Source organism: Silurus meridionalis, chromosome 14 (assembly GCF_014805685.1).
Source record: "Silurus meridionalis isolate SWU-2019-XX chromosome 14, ASM1480568v1, whole genome shotgun sequence".
In the NCBI taxonomy this organism is placed as follows: domain Eukaryota; kingdom Metazoa; phylum Chordata; class Actinopteri; order Siluriformes; family Siluridae; genus Silurus; species Silurus meridionalis.
The window spans coordinates 9,133,758-9,149,066 of NC_060897.1; the positions used below are offsets into that span (position 1 = coordinate 9,133,758).

The 15,309-nt window shown below is 35.2% G+C and overlaps 1 protein-coding gene across 5 annotated transcripts; it reads left to right on the top strand.

Moving 5' to 3' along the window:
* The first annotated feature begins 2,828 nt into the window (after positions 1–2,828).
* On the top strand, positions 2,829–14,158 carry csf2rb (colony stimulating factor 2 receptor subunit beta). Of its 5 annotated transcripts, none has more exons than XM_046866904.1 (14): positions 2,829–2,939; positions 5,003–5,172; positions 6,496–6,601; positions 6,764–6,927; positions 7,133–7,284; positions 7,985–8,132; positions 9,448–9,571; positions 9,666–9,817; positions 10,268–10,401; positions 10,705–10,870; positions 11,294–11,387; positions 11,484–11,556; positions 12,224–12,312; positions 12,811–14,158. In XM_046866904.1, exons 2-14 carry the CDS (start codon positions 5,070–5,072, stop codon positions 13,421–13,423), a joined length of 2,118 nt encoding a protein of 705 aa, XP_046722860.1. In that variant the 5' UTR covers positions 2,829–2,939; positions 5,003–5,069; the 3' UTR covers positions 13,424–14,158. The 5 variants fall into 5 exon arrangements, with proteins under 5 accessions (XP_046722860.1, XP_046722864.1, XP_046722862.1 ...); XM_046866908.1 differs by having other exon boundaries at positions 5,003–5,166; XM_046866906.1 differs by having other exon boundaries at positions 5,014–5,172.
* The last annotated feature ends 1,151 nt before the right edge of the window (positions 14,159–15,309 follow it).

The window sequence follows — 15,309 nt, forward strand, 5'->3', positions numbered from 1 at the left end:
CTCCTACATTTTTCGAGGGAAACGAGAGAGTGGTACAGAAAACAGACGATTCATGCGTGAACATGCAAAACACTTTGCGAACAATGCTGACTTTCATGCTTTTAATTGACCTAAAGAGATCCTCCTTGTTATATACTTTATAAGGTATCCATAATAAACTCTAAAAGAAATTTTATTTGGCATGCCACCATACTGGTATTTTGTAGAAATAAAATTAAGTTTGCAATCCTACTCCACCATGTACATAAATGCCTAAAGCTGCTTGCATTTTTTGCTGTCTTCCCACCAATCTTCACACCAATCTTCACACCATCGCTGTCATCATTTTTAGTTTTTTTTTGCACATTAATGTTTCACACTGTTGCAATTCACAGATGAATGGATTGTTTGCTTCCTGCTAATGACCTACACCACCATGACAAAGAGCTAAGGCACCACTCTCATTATGGCTTTTCTTTACTGTGTACCAGTCTGCAATACATAATATATATTTGCTTTAGAACGGTGCCAGGTGGTATCTCCACTCTCCTCTGTGCTCATTCTACCTCTCTAGCCTTATAATTTTATAGACAGACTCAGTTGTGGTTTAAATGTTACAAGACCCTAATAAGACATTTAAATCCAGTTAAAAACTTTTTTATTATCTATTTCATTGATCAAATTGTCTTTAGGAAGATATATAGGCAGCATTATAAACACCTTTGTGTGATATCAGCATTGTTACTTTGACTTGCAAATGACTAATAGAACTTTCATAGTATAATTAAGATTGTGACAACAGGGATGAGGCCAGTGAATGGTAGTAGGAGTCATATAATAAGCAGATAATAAGTGAGTGTTTTACTTGCATGTGATTAATGAAAAGCTCATTGATATGCCTTTTTAAAGAAAGTGCTGACTCCCAAAAGTATGCGTAAAATGTATTTTAACTCTAATTTGAATATATTACCTTTTTAATGGTCACCCATGACATAATTTTTAAGGCAATATATAGGGCAATAATATCAATATTCGCTGCTAGAGCAGTAATAGTCATATCCTCTGTTAGGGTACTAATACTTATATTCTCTGTTATAGCAATTATACCCATAACCTCTCTTTGGGCAATAGTTTAAAAGTTGAAACAGGTAGAGTTGTTAATGAAGCCACCTGGAAAAGGACACAAGTGCTTTTTTTTAACCCACACACCCATTGAGTATAACTGAGAAGTAAAAGCCTGTTAAAGAATCTCAGAGATTTTTTTTTCTGGAAAATTTTTAAACACTCTGACTGCCTCTGACACAAGTCTATGACTGAGTCATAGGTCATCATATGGTTCGAGCAGGACAAAGGTCCAGAGAATGTTTCCAAATTAAAACAAAAATGGTTAAATGATGAAAGATTTTTGTTTTTGAAACAACCATGCTAAATGAATTTTTATGGAAGAGTTGGCTCGGATTCCTTGGTCTATTCTATATTCTATTTGTCAAGCATTATAAGAGAAGACTTAATAATATAAAAGAGACAGTTTCCAGAAATAACATGTAAAATGAAAGGTAATTAATTGAAAAATATATTTCCTATTTTGAAAAATACGTTTAGTATATATATAATATTTGGTTATAGTATGCAATAAAAGGCTGAATATATTGCGCATCAACTTTTTTCCTCTTGCCCTCATAGTATTGGTGCACAGTACTGATACTGAGGTCAATAAAGACCATTAGAGCAAAATAAATCCATCTCACAATGAGACAATTTGCTATAGATTAATAGATTACCTGACATCCAGTTAGTCTTAGAATTTATGAACAATTAGTGATCATTAATAGAACTTCCAAAGAACAATTTTTATTTCATTAAATTTTTCAGTAGATGCAGTACCTTAATCTTAGCCTTTATAGATTAAGAATCAAGCACAGTTCTCTTAAGTACTGTTTAGAACAAACATTTAAACATCCGAAGATGTTTGCGTATCAGCGTTCAGTCTGTACTATTTAATGTAAAGATGACTAAAAGGAATAAAATGGGTAGATATTTAACACTGATTAAACCCACTCATGATTGTATCTGTTCTTTCATAGATTCTGAAACCAGTGTTTAACTTCCGACATGTAAAAACGATGCAGATAAGACGAGCTACTGTTTTTGCTATGAGACGTGAGGCCCTGAATAATATACAAGAATCTATATGTTTCACAAATTAGCACGCCATAAATGAGGAAGAATCAATGATATAAGGCTCACTGAACCATATATAAGTTTTGCAATTAATTTGTTATATTGTATATTTAAGTGCGTAGGTTTTTATTAGGATACAAAAGAAAAAATAAGGCACTAATTTCTCTTTTACTATTCATGGGACAGTGTTTCACTCAGGTATGTTATCTCTGTCATCTGTAATCATCCATATCATCCATATTTGCTTTCTTTCTGTTTGCATGTGCACTCACACTCTTGACTTGATGTCAGATGCTGACACATTTCTACTGTTGTGTCTTCTCTAACCTCTTCAGACCTGTCTGATTCATTCCGATGACCTCCTTCAGCTTAGAGCTCTCTGTACTTACTAATACCATAAAAATCTAACTGTTCATGACCATGTATCAGCCTTTTTACAGAGGATAAGCCCATCTGGAACATGTTGACATTGTTCCTATAAATTGCAGTCATCATCATTGATACATAAAATATGGCAAAATGTATTGCTCAGTAGATACCAAAGGTTTATACAACCCTGTTCAGTCAGCAAGATTTTGCATGTCGCTAAGCGATGCATTAGTGACCACAATACAAAAAGAGGAACAGCTCTAATGAATTTAAATAATAGACACACACTGTCATTACACACTCGAAACAGACTGTACACACACTTAAGGCACTGTCTACATGCCAGGCTAAATGACATTCTAACCAGTTGTTTTAGTCTCAGGCAAATGGATTAACAAAGCTTGTGTAAGGTAAGTGTTGTTTATCATGTTCACCTCTTTTCGTTTTACCTTTAGTGTATTATAATCCTGATAACCGATCAGCAAATTCTGGAAATGTGTCAAAACGTAAATTGTAATCTGACCTAGGATTCTATAGCCAGGCAGTGGTTTGTTGTACTGGTTAATTCGGTTTAATCACAGTTAAATCAACATACAGAAGAGAGAAACCCCTTAAACATGCTATAGTGGAACTTATATTTGAGCAAACTGAATCTTCAATGGTTCCGATGGGACTCTGAAAACTTAACTTTTCTTTACGTTGAATTCAAGTTCAGGAATAGATGTGAACTATGTCCTAAGTAATAATGTCCAATGAAGGTGTAATTTTCCGCTGGACCAGTTGAATAATATTTTCTTTCCAAAAAATTTTATAATTATTTTTTAAGATCTCAATAATATCTTAACTCTCTTGCATTTTCTTTTTTCTTTTAAGTGTCTTAGGTTATGACCTTAAAGCTTATATACTATATATTTAGGTTGGTTGGGGAAGGGGAACATTATAGTTCGTATTTTTTTTTAATTGAGGCCATCGTGTTGCCCCCTACTTTTCTCAGTATGAAGCGAGCTTGTGTTTTACTAGGTGCCGGGAAAAGACATGGTCTAGTGCGTCAAGGTGATTTCCCTATCAAGTCTTCACGCTTCACACCTATTCATCTGCATAGTGCTAAAAATACATCTAAACCTACAGAGCTAGAGAACCAAAAGTGCACCAAAACATGTACAGCTACAAAAGACGGTCCTTCAACATGTTATTGACTCGCTCGCTTTGTTCTTACTACCCTCTTCTCCCTTTCTAACCCTTTCTTTCCGTTTCTGTTCTTCTCACTCAAGGCTAGTCTCAGAAAGGGGAAATCCTCTACCCTCCTCCTATTCCAGGAAGTCGCAAAACTCTTATCTACCTCCCATCAGGAAATTTGTTGCTTTTGTAGAATTTTAGAATATGCTGCAGAGACTCGTTGGGGAGTACATTTAGCACAGATGTCTGCGTGTTAATATCTATCTATTCAAAGACAGTGAAGCACTCAGTCATGTGATAGCACAGTGACGTCAAGGTGAAAGTAAATAGAGGGAAGCGCGCGCTGGATTTACCGTTAGTGCCACTATGGGACAAAGAGGTGCACCCGCACACACTCATACACGAAAGAAGGAGGGATGTTTTCTGGACTTTTGGGTGTAAGGATCCATGAGATAAGAAACGATTTGTGTTTGTTTCTTTCATTTTGAGGTTTGGGATTTTGGGTTAATGTTTTACCATTACTCCAGTTTAATTGCAATAGATGACTTTAAATGATGGAACTGCATTGATGTTGATTGATTGATTGTTGTAATTGTTGCTACATGTAAAACTATAATTACAACAACACAGTTTTACTGTAAGGATTTCTAACTGTTTAACCCAAATGCTATTATTACTGTTTATTGCAGGCTGTGTTTGGTGCATATTTAATAATCTGTGGATAAATTATATTAGTATTGATATTATATAATGTACTAATAATCAGATTAGTGGTATTAGTAGTATTTCCTTGTATATTATTAGTAACTATATAATAGTTTATACATAATTATTTACTTTTAATCTTCTTTAAAACAATGTTACATGCTGGCAGAACCAAATCTAAATGTCCATTTTAGTTTCATTTGACGTATTAAATAAATATCACATGAAACAAAAAAAGAAATAAAAAAATCTGTTTTGTCAGTGCTTGCTTAGTGAATCTTAGAACATTTTAATTCAGCATAAATGTACATTTTGTATTGACAAGTTCAGTTTTATATACAATATATATTGAATATTATATATATATTATGTGATAAAAAGTGTAATAAATATTATTTTTGTAATAATTTATTAGTAAAATATTAGTAACATTAGTCAAATTGGTTTGTGAAGTTTCCGCTGTGAAAAGAAAAATTAGATTCTTACAGTTAAAAAAAAACGTCATCTTTTTCTTTTATCTATGTGTCCACTTCTATGATGCTGCTCAAAACAGTATTTACAAATGTAAGTGTTTGTTGAATATCTTTAACAGGTTCTCACCAGGTTTTCAAATCTGAAACTGTGTAGTCGGCCCTGTCTGGTGTCCCACTCCATGTACAATGTTTTCTCTGAGGACACTGCTCATTGCAGCATTGCCTCTGCTGGTCCTGAGCTCTGAGCCAGAGCAGTGCTCTTTCCAAGAATTTACCCGTCACAGTAAGTGTAAGCAAATGTGCCTAGTTTAAATAAGTTTTCTAGACCCAAATCTTCCCACAATTTAAATATACCACATAGCTAATTAATAACAATTTCAAATTATAGTATGAGATTTAATGTACACTCACTGGCCACTTTAAAAGGAAACCCTGTGCCTACACGCATACATACAATTATCTAATTACGTGTCAGCAACATGAAATATACAATGCATAAATGTTAATACAGATCAACAGCTTTGGATTATATTTAGGTTAACCGTAAAACTGGGAAAATTAAAACTGTGGGATCCGACGCAGACTTCTGTTTTAGTCTATCATTTAAAGTGTTGTGCTTTTTGAGATGTGTTTCTGGCTTTAATGCAGGTTGAAACACAACCAACAACAACCATACCACCATCAAAATAATTGAGATCACATCCTTACCTCATTCTGATGATTGACATAAACATTTACTGACACTTATGACCTGCAGCTATGCAATTTTGTGTTCTGCACTGCTAACACTTGAATGGCTAATATAATTGAATAAATGCATGAATGAACAGGTGTACAGGTGTTTTCTTATAAAAAAAAATTGTCCAAGTGAACCAGGGGAGAGACTCTCTTTCTTTCTTTTTTGGTTACATTCTCAAATACTAAGTTCTGAATTATGAATAATGTCACCAAACCACACTGAATGTGAGAATGAAAAAAAATAGTTTATTCAATTCAATTACTAAATTATCTACATTATTTATACTTATTTTCCTCACCCAAACTGTAATGCCATTTCCATTTGAACTGGCAGTTGTGCCGAAAGAGAAAGCTTTTAAAAAAAAGAGAGACCAGAAATAGATAGCCAACCAACTACATATCTGATAAGTTTTTGGGATTTGTTAATAATTTCAGGTTCAAAATTGAATATGGTACTACATACCATTCAAATAGCAGATCTCTATTTTTAAGAAGAAATAAAATGTGGAAAGACGTGCTATAGATACATTTTACTAGATGTCTATATTGTTTTATTCCATGTCCTTTAGACTTGCTTATGTTGGAAAAACATACAGGTACAGTGTTGCATTTGACTGAGACAAGTAAGGACACCGAAAAAAACCCAAAATTCTCCTTATCATATCAGTTGGGTTAGGGTTGTGTGCTAGTTGTTGCTGTAGAAAAGGAACGTATTAATGTAAACACAACTTTGGTGTGAGCTGCCAATTAAGAAAATTTCTGAACATCTTTTGAACAATTAGAATCAGGAACTCATCAAGACTTACACATGCTCATGGCTTCAAGCCATTTCTGACAGATGACTATAACGTACATGACCTCTGATCTTCTTTAGATTCTCCTGTCCTGGCATCACTGCAGTGCTATAATGACTTCACTACTCAGATCCGCTGCACCTGGGAGGAGCCGGCAGATGCACACTTACACATAGCAGTAAGAACGTAAGGAGCAAAAATATATCCTTTAAAATTATTAAAATAAAAAAAGACAAAAGCAGACATTAAGAAAATGTAGACATATAAGCCCAATTATTATTTGTGTGTGTGTGTGTGTGTGTGTGTGTGTGTGTGTGTGTGTGTGTGTGTGTGTGTGTTTAACTATAGAAAAGGACAGTGCGTCTCAGACAGTAACAGGGAGCTGCAGTCTAACGGAATGTTTAGCCGGAGTTGTGTCTATGAAACACAAGTATTCAGCATGGGCAACCATGAATTCTTCATCAACACATCCTGCCCCTCTAAAGTCACAACTTTTAATATAGCAACACAAGGTGAGAAAATGACACATAGTGTGTGTGTGTGTGTGTGTGTGTGTGTGTGTGTGTGTGTGTGTGTGTGTGTGTGTGTGTGTGTGTTTGCTGAACAGAACTTGCTAACCTAAAGTAAAATATGTTTTTATCTACATACTCATAAGATACTGAAAAATTATTTTAATAAGAAATAAAACAAGGATTTTTGTGTGTGTATACTGTATAGGTAAGGTCCTGCCCCCAGCTAATTTTTCTGTGAAAAAACAGAATAGTGGCCATCAAGTGCTGAGCTGGAGTAGCCCGTATCCTCCCTCATCTCCACTCACATTAAACCTTACTTACCAACTCAAGTACAGAAGACATGATCATGAATGGATTGTGAGTGCACACACACACACACACACACACACACACACACACAGTAATAACAATCCTTAGCCCTGATCGAATGCAGCGTGAAGTAGCTTCACAAAGAACGTTTGAGGGTCAATTAGGCTTAAGTAACTAATTAGTTAAATTAAACCTGAAAGAACATCAGTGTTATAGTGAAACGTCTCTAGGTTACGTATGTAACCCTAGTTCCATTAGGGGACGAGATGCTGCGTCGAAACGCTTTGGCAGATTCCCAAAGCGTTTAGACGCAGCTCGAGTTCCTGAAAGGGAACACAATTTCACATATACATATATATGTATATATATATATATATATATATATATATATATATATATATATATATATATATATATATATATATATATATATATTTTTTTACACACAAACACACATAATGCTGAACCTTTAGTCTTTGGTATCTCTCTCTTTCTATCTTCTCTTGTCTGTATTATTCCACATTTTCTGCAGCATCTCTAAAAAGACATACACAATGACATGGCATATTATTCTAATGGTCTGAAGAAGCGCACAGCAACCTCAAAACCCATCAAGATTCTCATGCAAGATAACGCGACACAATAGAATTTACTTGAAACCAGATAACGATCTGTGGTTGAGATGTGACATTGTGTATGTTCGAGTTGCAGTTCTAATTTATCTTTCCTTTCTCTCTTTGCATGCTAGGTGGTAGATGATATCAATGTCACAGAGTTTGTTATCGAGAGTCAGACTATCTTGCTGGGGTACTCATACGAGGCCAGGGTGCGAGCAAGGAGTCCTGTAGGCCCGTGGGGCAGCTGGAGTCAGAAAGTGGTCTGGATGATTGAGAAAGGTACAAGCTTGCAGTTTTTAACAAATTCAATAAAACAGGACCATGCAATGAACAGCTTTAAAGCACTCAAATTGTAACATATTTATACATTTTACTGTTTAACACTACTACATTGTGGTCTACCAGAAGAACATGTCAAAGTATATGACCAGAACCCAGACGGTGTTTATCAGTAAAGGCTATTTATTTAACATCTTATTCATCCTTTATCACTACATTATCTGTGTAAAGCTGCTTTGAGACAATGTTCATTGTTATCAGCGCTATACAAATAAAAATGAATTGAATTGAATTAATCTGGGTAGATAGACAGACACGCCACTTTATGTAAAAAAAAGTGTGAAATTATTCTCTGGTGTATGTAAATTCTTATTTGTATTCTATTTTTATTTCACAGACAGTTTATACATTTTAATGCACCTTGCACTGTGCATGGTTGTGCATGCGAAAACAAAAAATATCTGAATTTATAATTTGATGATAATCATTTTGCAGAACTATTTAAGTCGCTGTCAAGAAGCCATTTCTATGAGATTATTAACTGACAATATTTGTACTTAACTAAATTGACCCAGATCTCAGTCTTTTTATTCAGAATTCGACATGCATGAACAGTTGAATATTAAAAAACCACTTTATTTGAGTTAAGTGGTTATTTAAGTTTCAGGGTCTGGATAAAAACGTGAGTTTCAGTTTTTGAATCTATATTAATGGGGTGGGTCTCCACATTCAGGCTCTGGATTACTGATCAGAAGCCCCAGCACTGCCAAGATAACATTACAGGGCACTTAAGCAAAGCCCTTAATCCTTCTCTAGCATAATGCTGCATCACAGCTGACACTATGCACTGACACTGTGCTCTGACACTAACTTCCTAACAAGTCTAGTGCCTTTATTGTTTTTTCAACCATATACAGTACATTACACAGTGGAACAAAACAATGTTTCTCCAGGACAAAGGTGCTACATAAAACAACATAAATGAACAGAAGATAACACCAAACTAACTTAAACAAACAGAGCTGAACAAAAAGTGCACGTGTCCAAACACAACAATACCACTGGAGCACCGAGCAGTACACAAAGCTAAATCTTTAATAGTGCAAATAAATTGTTCATATTATAAAAAATACTGTACTGTACCATACTGTAAATTTGGTAATGATTTTATATAGACATAATGTACATGAGACAAATAAAGTCTCCTTCCTAAGAGACCGTATTTCTCACCATTTCATTTACTCTTAATCTCCCCTTTTCTTTTCTTCTCTACTTTGTCCCTTTGTACTCTTTTCTTATTTATCCTGTCTTATAGAAGGTATCGTTAACCTGCAGTGTGTGCTCAAGGAAGGAGGGGTGATGTGTGATTGGTTGGTGCAGAGTTCGCAAGCCAAGTTCCTCTCATATTACCTATGTGGCCACATCAGTGGAAGAGACATGTGAGTATTAAATCCCTGCACTTTAGCTTGAATCATTTGTACCCTTATGTACACATAAACTGAGTAATTTCTCTCTTATTTGTTGTTTTTATAGGAAATGTATCCACTGTGACAGCCAGGTTGAGCCTTCTCAGTTTGAAAACTTTGTTCATTTAAAATGTTATATGGATAGCCCTGAACCTGAACTGCTGACCATGGAGATCAGGAGCTTACGAAAGTTCAAGGCCATTTGTAACCCAGACAATAGTGAGTGTACTCAAAAAGGGACTAAACACATACAGATATATCTCACCATCAAACAACTTTGCAGTTGCTGATATTATTACCAATGTTCATGGTAATAATACAGTTCTTGAGGTTTGGAGTATACCCATTCAATTTAAGAATTGGTGTATAGACCATTTGGTGTGGAGATCCAGTGATAAGAAGTCTCAATTTCTTGGTTGCATAAGGATATCCTTTATCCTTATTACTGAAGTCCAACATTTTATAGTATAAAGCAAAGCTTTCCCGTAGGAAGCTAAAAACATGGGGACACGGGAAAACATACAAAACAACCCACAGACAGTAATCACTCTTTCAAATGAATCATGGAGCCCGACACCATTCGAAGTTTTGCTCTACAACCCGTAAATCTAAAATATAAATCTAATAGATTGCACTATTTGAATCTCATTTTCTTCTTCTGATTCACAGTTCAGCCACCACGTCCACTGCAATTGAAGGTATATATGAAGGATGATGTTTTAAAGCTCAGCTGGGCTCGTCCGAGTGTTAGCGAAAAACTCACATTGTCCTATTTGGTGTACCTTGAGAGTATTGACAAAGAGGTAGGAAGCATTTCTGTTCATGTACATCCGTTTGCATGTTGAATTTGTTTAATCTCTCTTTTGAGCATGGGGATAAAAAAGATAGTTACAAACAGGTACACTGTAATATATTCCCACTTCATGCCAGTATTGATTGTAATACAGTACAAACTAAACATAAGCCTGAATATCACCAATTTATTAAGTGCACCCACACACTTTAACTTGAATCTAAATTTAAAACTGTAATTTACCATAGTTTTAAGCCAGTGAGACTTCAATATCTTTTCTTGCCAACTCCAATTTCTCAATCTCACTCTTTAGGAGAAGGTAAACATGAATTGCTCTGAACCAGACCTCAGTATAAATATTCCCTTCAACCTGAGACCCTCTACAAGATACATAGCTATGATGAGAGCAGTTCCTGGCCCCGCCTTTGCTGGAAGACCCTCTGATTGGTCTGATCCTGTATACTTCACCACGCCATTAGGTAAGAATGACTTCTGACCTTTAACTGAAGTCTAAATATTGTAATTGAGATTATCCAAAAGCTGTTCAGAACAGAAAAAAGAATTTGAAGGTAGTTTTAGCCTTTAGTTTGGACAAAGGCAATGTATGGTACCAAAGATATTTATAGATTTATATTAAATATAAAATTTATCATTTTAAATGTTCAGAACATCCACAGCAAATTACTTATTTTCATTTGTTTTCTTCATTTTTTCATAAGAATTGATGGGTCTACTTTTTTGATTAATTGATTGATTTTATTCGAAATCAATATATTATCTATCTCTCTCTCTCTCTCTCTCTCTCTCTCTCTCTCTCTCTCTCTCTCGCTCTCTCTCTTTATATATTTATATATTTATGTGTGTGTGTGTGTGTGTGTGTGTGTGTGTGTGTGTGTGTGTAGCTCCTGGGACCAAAACCCCAATTTACATATTGATAGCTGTGTTAGTGGCCGTGCTTTTCATCATCTTGTATAATGCCCTTCCAGCCTGCCACAGGTAAATCACTCAATACAATTGCCTACTAAACCTAAATCACTCATGACCTGAATGCTATAAAATGGGTGAATGTATGTGTGTGAACTTGTTTAATAGGAGGTTTGTGCTGTGGAATATTTCCATTCCTTCTCCAATTAACAGCAAAGCTCTTGGAGAAATAAGCAATAAGGTGAGCAGCATCTCGTTTCAACGTGTTTTTCTACTTCAAAAAATAATAATATTTCTGCTTTTCCTATGTGGATTTGTAAATGTTGGTAAAGAATGAAACATGTCTGTACTGTTTATAAGAAAATATTTTTTAATGGTGTAATGCGACTCAATTGTGTAGTGTAATGATGCAGATATTATGTGGTTGATTGTTATCCAATAGCACCATGTCCCAAAGTGTTATTATTATTTATATCATAGTTAAGTTCGTATTATTTATACCACATGACTGCAATTTCTTCATTCATTAAAGAATGACACAGCATGTTGCATTCATAAAACAATTTAGCTCCCATTATAACATATTCTAGCTGCTACAAACAAGCATTCATTTATCAACACCTATTTTATGTTTTTTAAAGATAAATAAAAAATGCACATGTGTCACATTTGGATCAAACTATAAACCATTTCTTCCTCAAGACATTTCCTTGCAAGAAAACATCAGCTTTTCCCTCTCTTTCTCTCTGACTGTTACAAAATACTGAAACTGGAGACTCCTTCTTAAAATGTTTCACTATATCACCAACATTTGATACACACATTATGAAAGGTCTGCACTGTACTCCCATAGAATTGCATGTCGGTCAGTCATATTTAACTTTCAATAACCCTTTTCTTTCTGATAGAAATTACTTGATAATCCATACACTGACAACGAGAAAACCTCAGTGTTTATTATACAGACTTCAGATAACCCTATCATCTGTAAGGGCAGGTAAGACAGAAGGCAGGTTTATATTCACATTATATTTTTGTTACACACTTTTTTTCAGGATTAAATGACAAGTAAATCTAATCATGTCTACAGCACACATTAAGATTAAGTATTAGTATGTATTTTATCATTTCACTTCAAGTGTATCACTTTATAATTTTAATACAAGTTTATTATAAATGGTTCATCCATGTAACTGACATATACATGTAAAAATATTCACTGCTGTTCAAATACTGTACATGTAGTGTATCACTGTATGTATTGTATTGCCTCAAGACCAAGATCTTTTACCATTTCTGTGTGTATGATAGCTTATATTGCTATACTTCATAAATCATACAGTTGTATTGTCTTTACTGCATGTGTTAAATATGTTACCTTCAGATATTTGTAATTTTTCCACATTCTGCTATTTTGATAATTAGTTATTTTCTAAATGAATGATCGAGTTCAGAGAATAACAGAATTAATCTTCTGATTTTGCATTTGTTTTAGTATCTCTGAGTACCCGCTTTTAACATGCAGCAGTGACATTGACCTTGCCATGACTGACTCAGGATGGCCACAAGGGTCAAGCCACTCATCTTTATTTGTTGAAGGACAGACAATTTGCAGAATGACAGACAAATCTGGCATAAGCTTCATCGGACCATACATCCTCTGCCGCAAAGACTCTTCCTCGACAACTGAAACTTCTGACACGTTCTTCTCATCCCACTTAAACTTCGGTGATGATGAAAGATACGTTTCTGAAAGCACCGAGGATTCTATGTCAATAAAAGGAGGCTATGTTTTAACCCCTCCTAAAAATTCAGCTTCAGAATGCTCAACTAAAATCGATAATTTATCTAGTGAGAACAGAGAGTCTAAAAAGTCAGAGCTCCCTAATGACGATCCTCCGGCATACACCCCAAGCCCAGATGCGGCCTCCAGTGCCATTTTTTCTCATCCATCTGGATACTGTCTGATGCCCAACATGGAGACTGTTGCAGGATGGGTGTCTGCTTCCATTCCATTACCAGAGGGCAACACAGAGCGAAAGTTGCATCAGATAGAAGGAGATTCCCCTGAGCGCAGTTATGTGACACTTTCTCAGCGTGGACTCTAATACATTTTGTTTCAGCGATAACTCAGCACATTAATAAACCAGGGCCAGAAGTTAATATTTAAAGGTCACAAATAAAGCGTCTTGCCCATGCATCATGCAACTTGAACTTATGACTTCATATGTTTTGGAAACATGGCAACTAGTTAATGATTTGGGAAAAACAGGCAAAATGTGTCTTTAGACTAAATATAGACTAATTGTAAATCCAATGCAACTCCTGTGACTTCAGTATGTCTTTGTGGATCTGTATCTAACTTTATTTGAACATTTTAATAGCTGTCATAAGTCAGACAGTGTTTTGTGAATACACAATTGATCTACATAATGATAACTCATTGCCTTTATTCAGTCATTTATGGCCTATTCATATTTCTTATTTTACTTTAAGCTATTTTAAAGCTCACTACTCTATTATTGACTTTTCTGCAGTATTTACATGTGAACGACGTAAAAATGCTAATGTCTATTTTTCTGTATCATGCCATGCTGTCCAGAAGATGGCAGTGTTTGTTGACTTTGTTAAACCAAACTCATTGGTTGTCTTTGCATTATGTTGCACACTGAATTATATAATTATGAAAACTGTGGACCCTGAGCTATAATTATTATTCCTGCGACTTTGAATGTACAATGTACTTAAATGAATTTTCATTTAAGGTTGTCCTAAGTGTTTGCTGCATTTGTACAATGTTTAAAATGCTGAAATGATTAAACAAAGTGCATTTTACATTTCAACCGATATATTTATGTTTTAATAAGTTAGATGTTAAATATTTTAGTACACGTGCTGTAGTGTGAAAGTTTCTGTATGAAGTTCTGTATAAAGTGTCTGTGTATTTGTGTGTGTGTGTGTGTGTGTGTGTGTGTGTGTGCAGGCACGTGCACAGGTAGGGCTCAACCTGTGCAGAGCACATGCCCTTTTTGCCCTTACACTCCGAAGTGCCCTTTTTTTGGTGGTGTTACTAAATAATCTTGATATAAAAAAAGGGAGGGGGGTGCCCTTTTTCAGTTTCAGCACATGCCCCTAAAAAGGTCTGTGCACGGCCCTGTGTGTGTGTGTGTGTGTGTGTGTGTGTGTGTGTGTGTGTGTGTGTAGAGAGAGAGAGAGAGAGAGAGAGAGAGAGAGAGAGAGAGAGAGATACAGTTTTTTTAAGGTTTCAAAACAGCTTTATCATACCATACACTTGAATACTTGTGCATCAGCACAATCACATTCATACAATTGTTATCAGCCAATTATGTGAGACGAGCACAATGCACATATGCATATATAGGCACAAAAGCCATTAATGATCAGAATAGGAGACAAACCTCATCAAGGTTAGTGTGGCATTTTTGTTGGTGCTAGCTTAGCTGGTTTAAGCATTTTGGAAATACTTTTATGTACACCAGTCTCTACCATTTAGATAAAGTAATGTAAAAAAAAAAATTCTAATAATAATAAAAACAATTTTTTAATTATAATAATTAATAAACTTTTCATGTGTATAAGTTATGCTGGCTGAAAAATCATTGCTGAAGGCAACAATACCTTAAATAACCACTCTTCACAAGCATGTGAAACAATAAAGCATCTTAGAATGCACATATAAAACCCTGAAAAGCCTCTAATTGTCTGCTTATATATCTGATGGCTAGAAACAGCTGTGGTTATCAGCTTTAAGGGGTGTGTGTGTGTATGTGTGTGTGTGTGCACAAATTCTGCCAACAAGCTTCCAAAATCTTAAATACTTCCTGTTTTCACACATAAGTTCCAGTGCTTTCTTCCAACAATTTCTCTCCATGTCACGTTGCCCTGACATACCCTCATTAGACTCGCTTACCATCATTATGCCCTTGACCAAGACCACATTCCAGATGAATTCTGATCGTCTGCCCAAAGCAGA

Coding starts and splice junctions, on each gene's coding strand:
- csf2rb (XM_046866904.1), top strand. CDS start 5,070: ATGTTTTCTCTGAGGACACTGCTCATTGCAGCATTGCCTCTGCTGGTC. Junction 5,173..6,495: donor ATTTACCCGTCACAGTAAGT/GTAAGCAAATGT, acceptor GATCTTCTTTAG/ATTCTCCTGTCCTGGCATCA. Junction 10,871..11,293: donor ATACTTCACCACGCCATTAG/GTAAGAATGACT, acceptor GTGTGTGTGTAG/CTCCTGGGACCAAAACCCCA.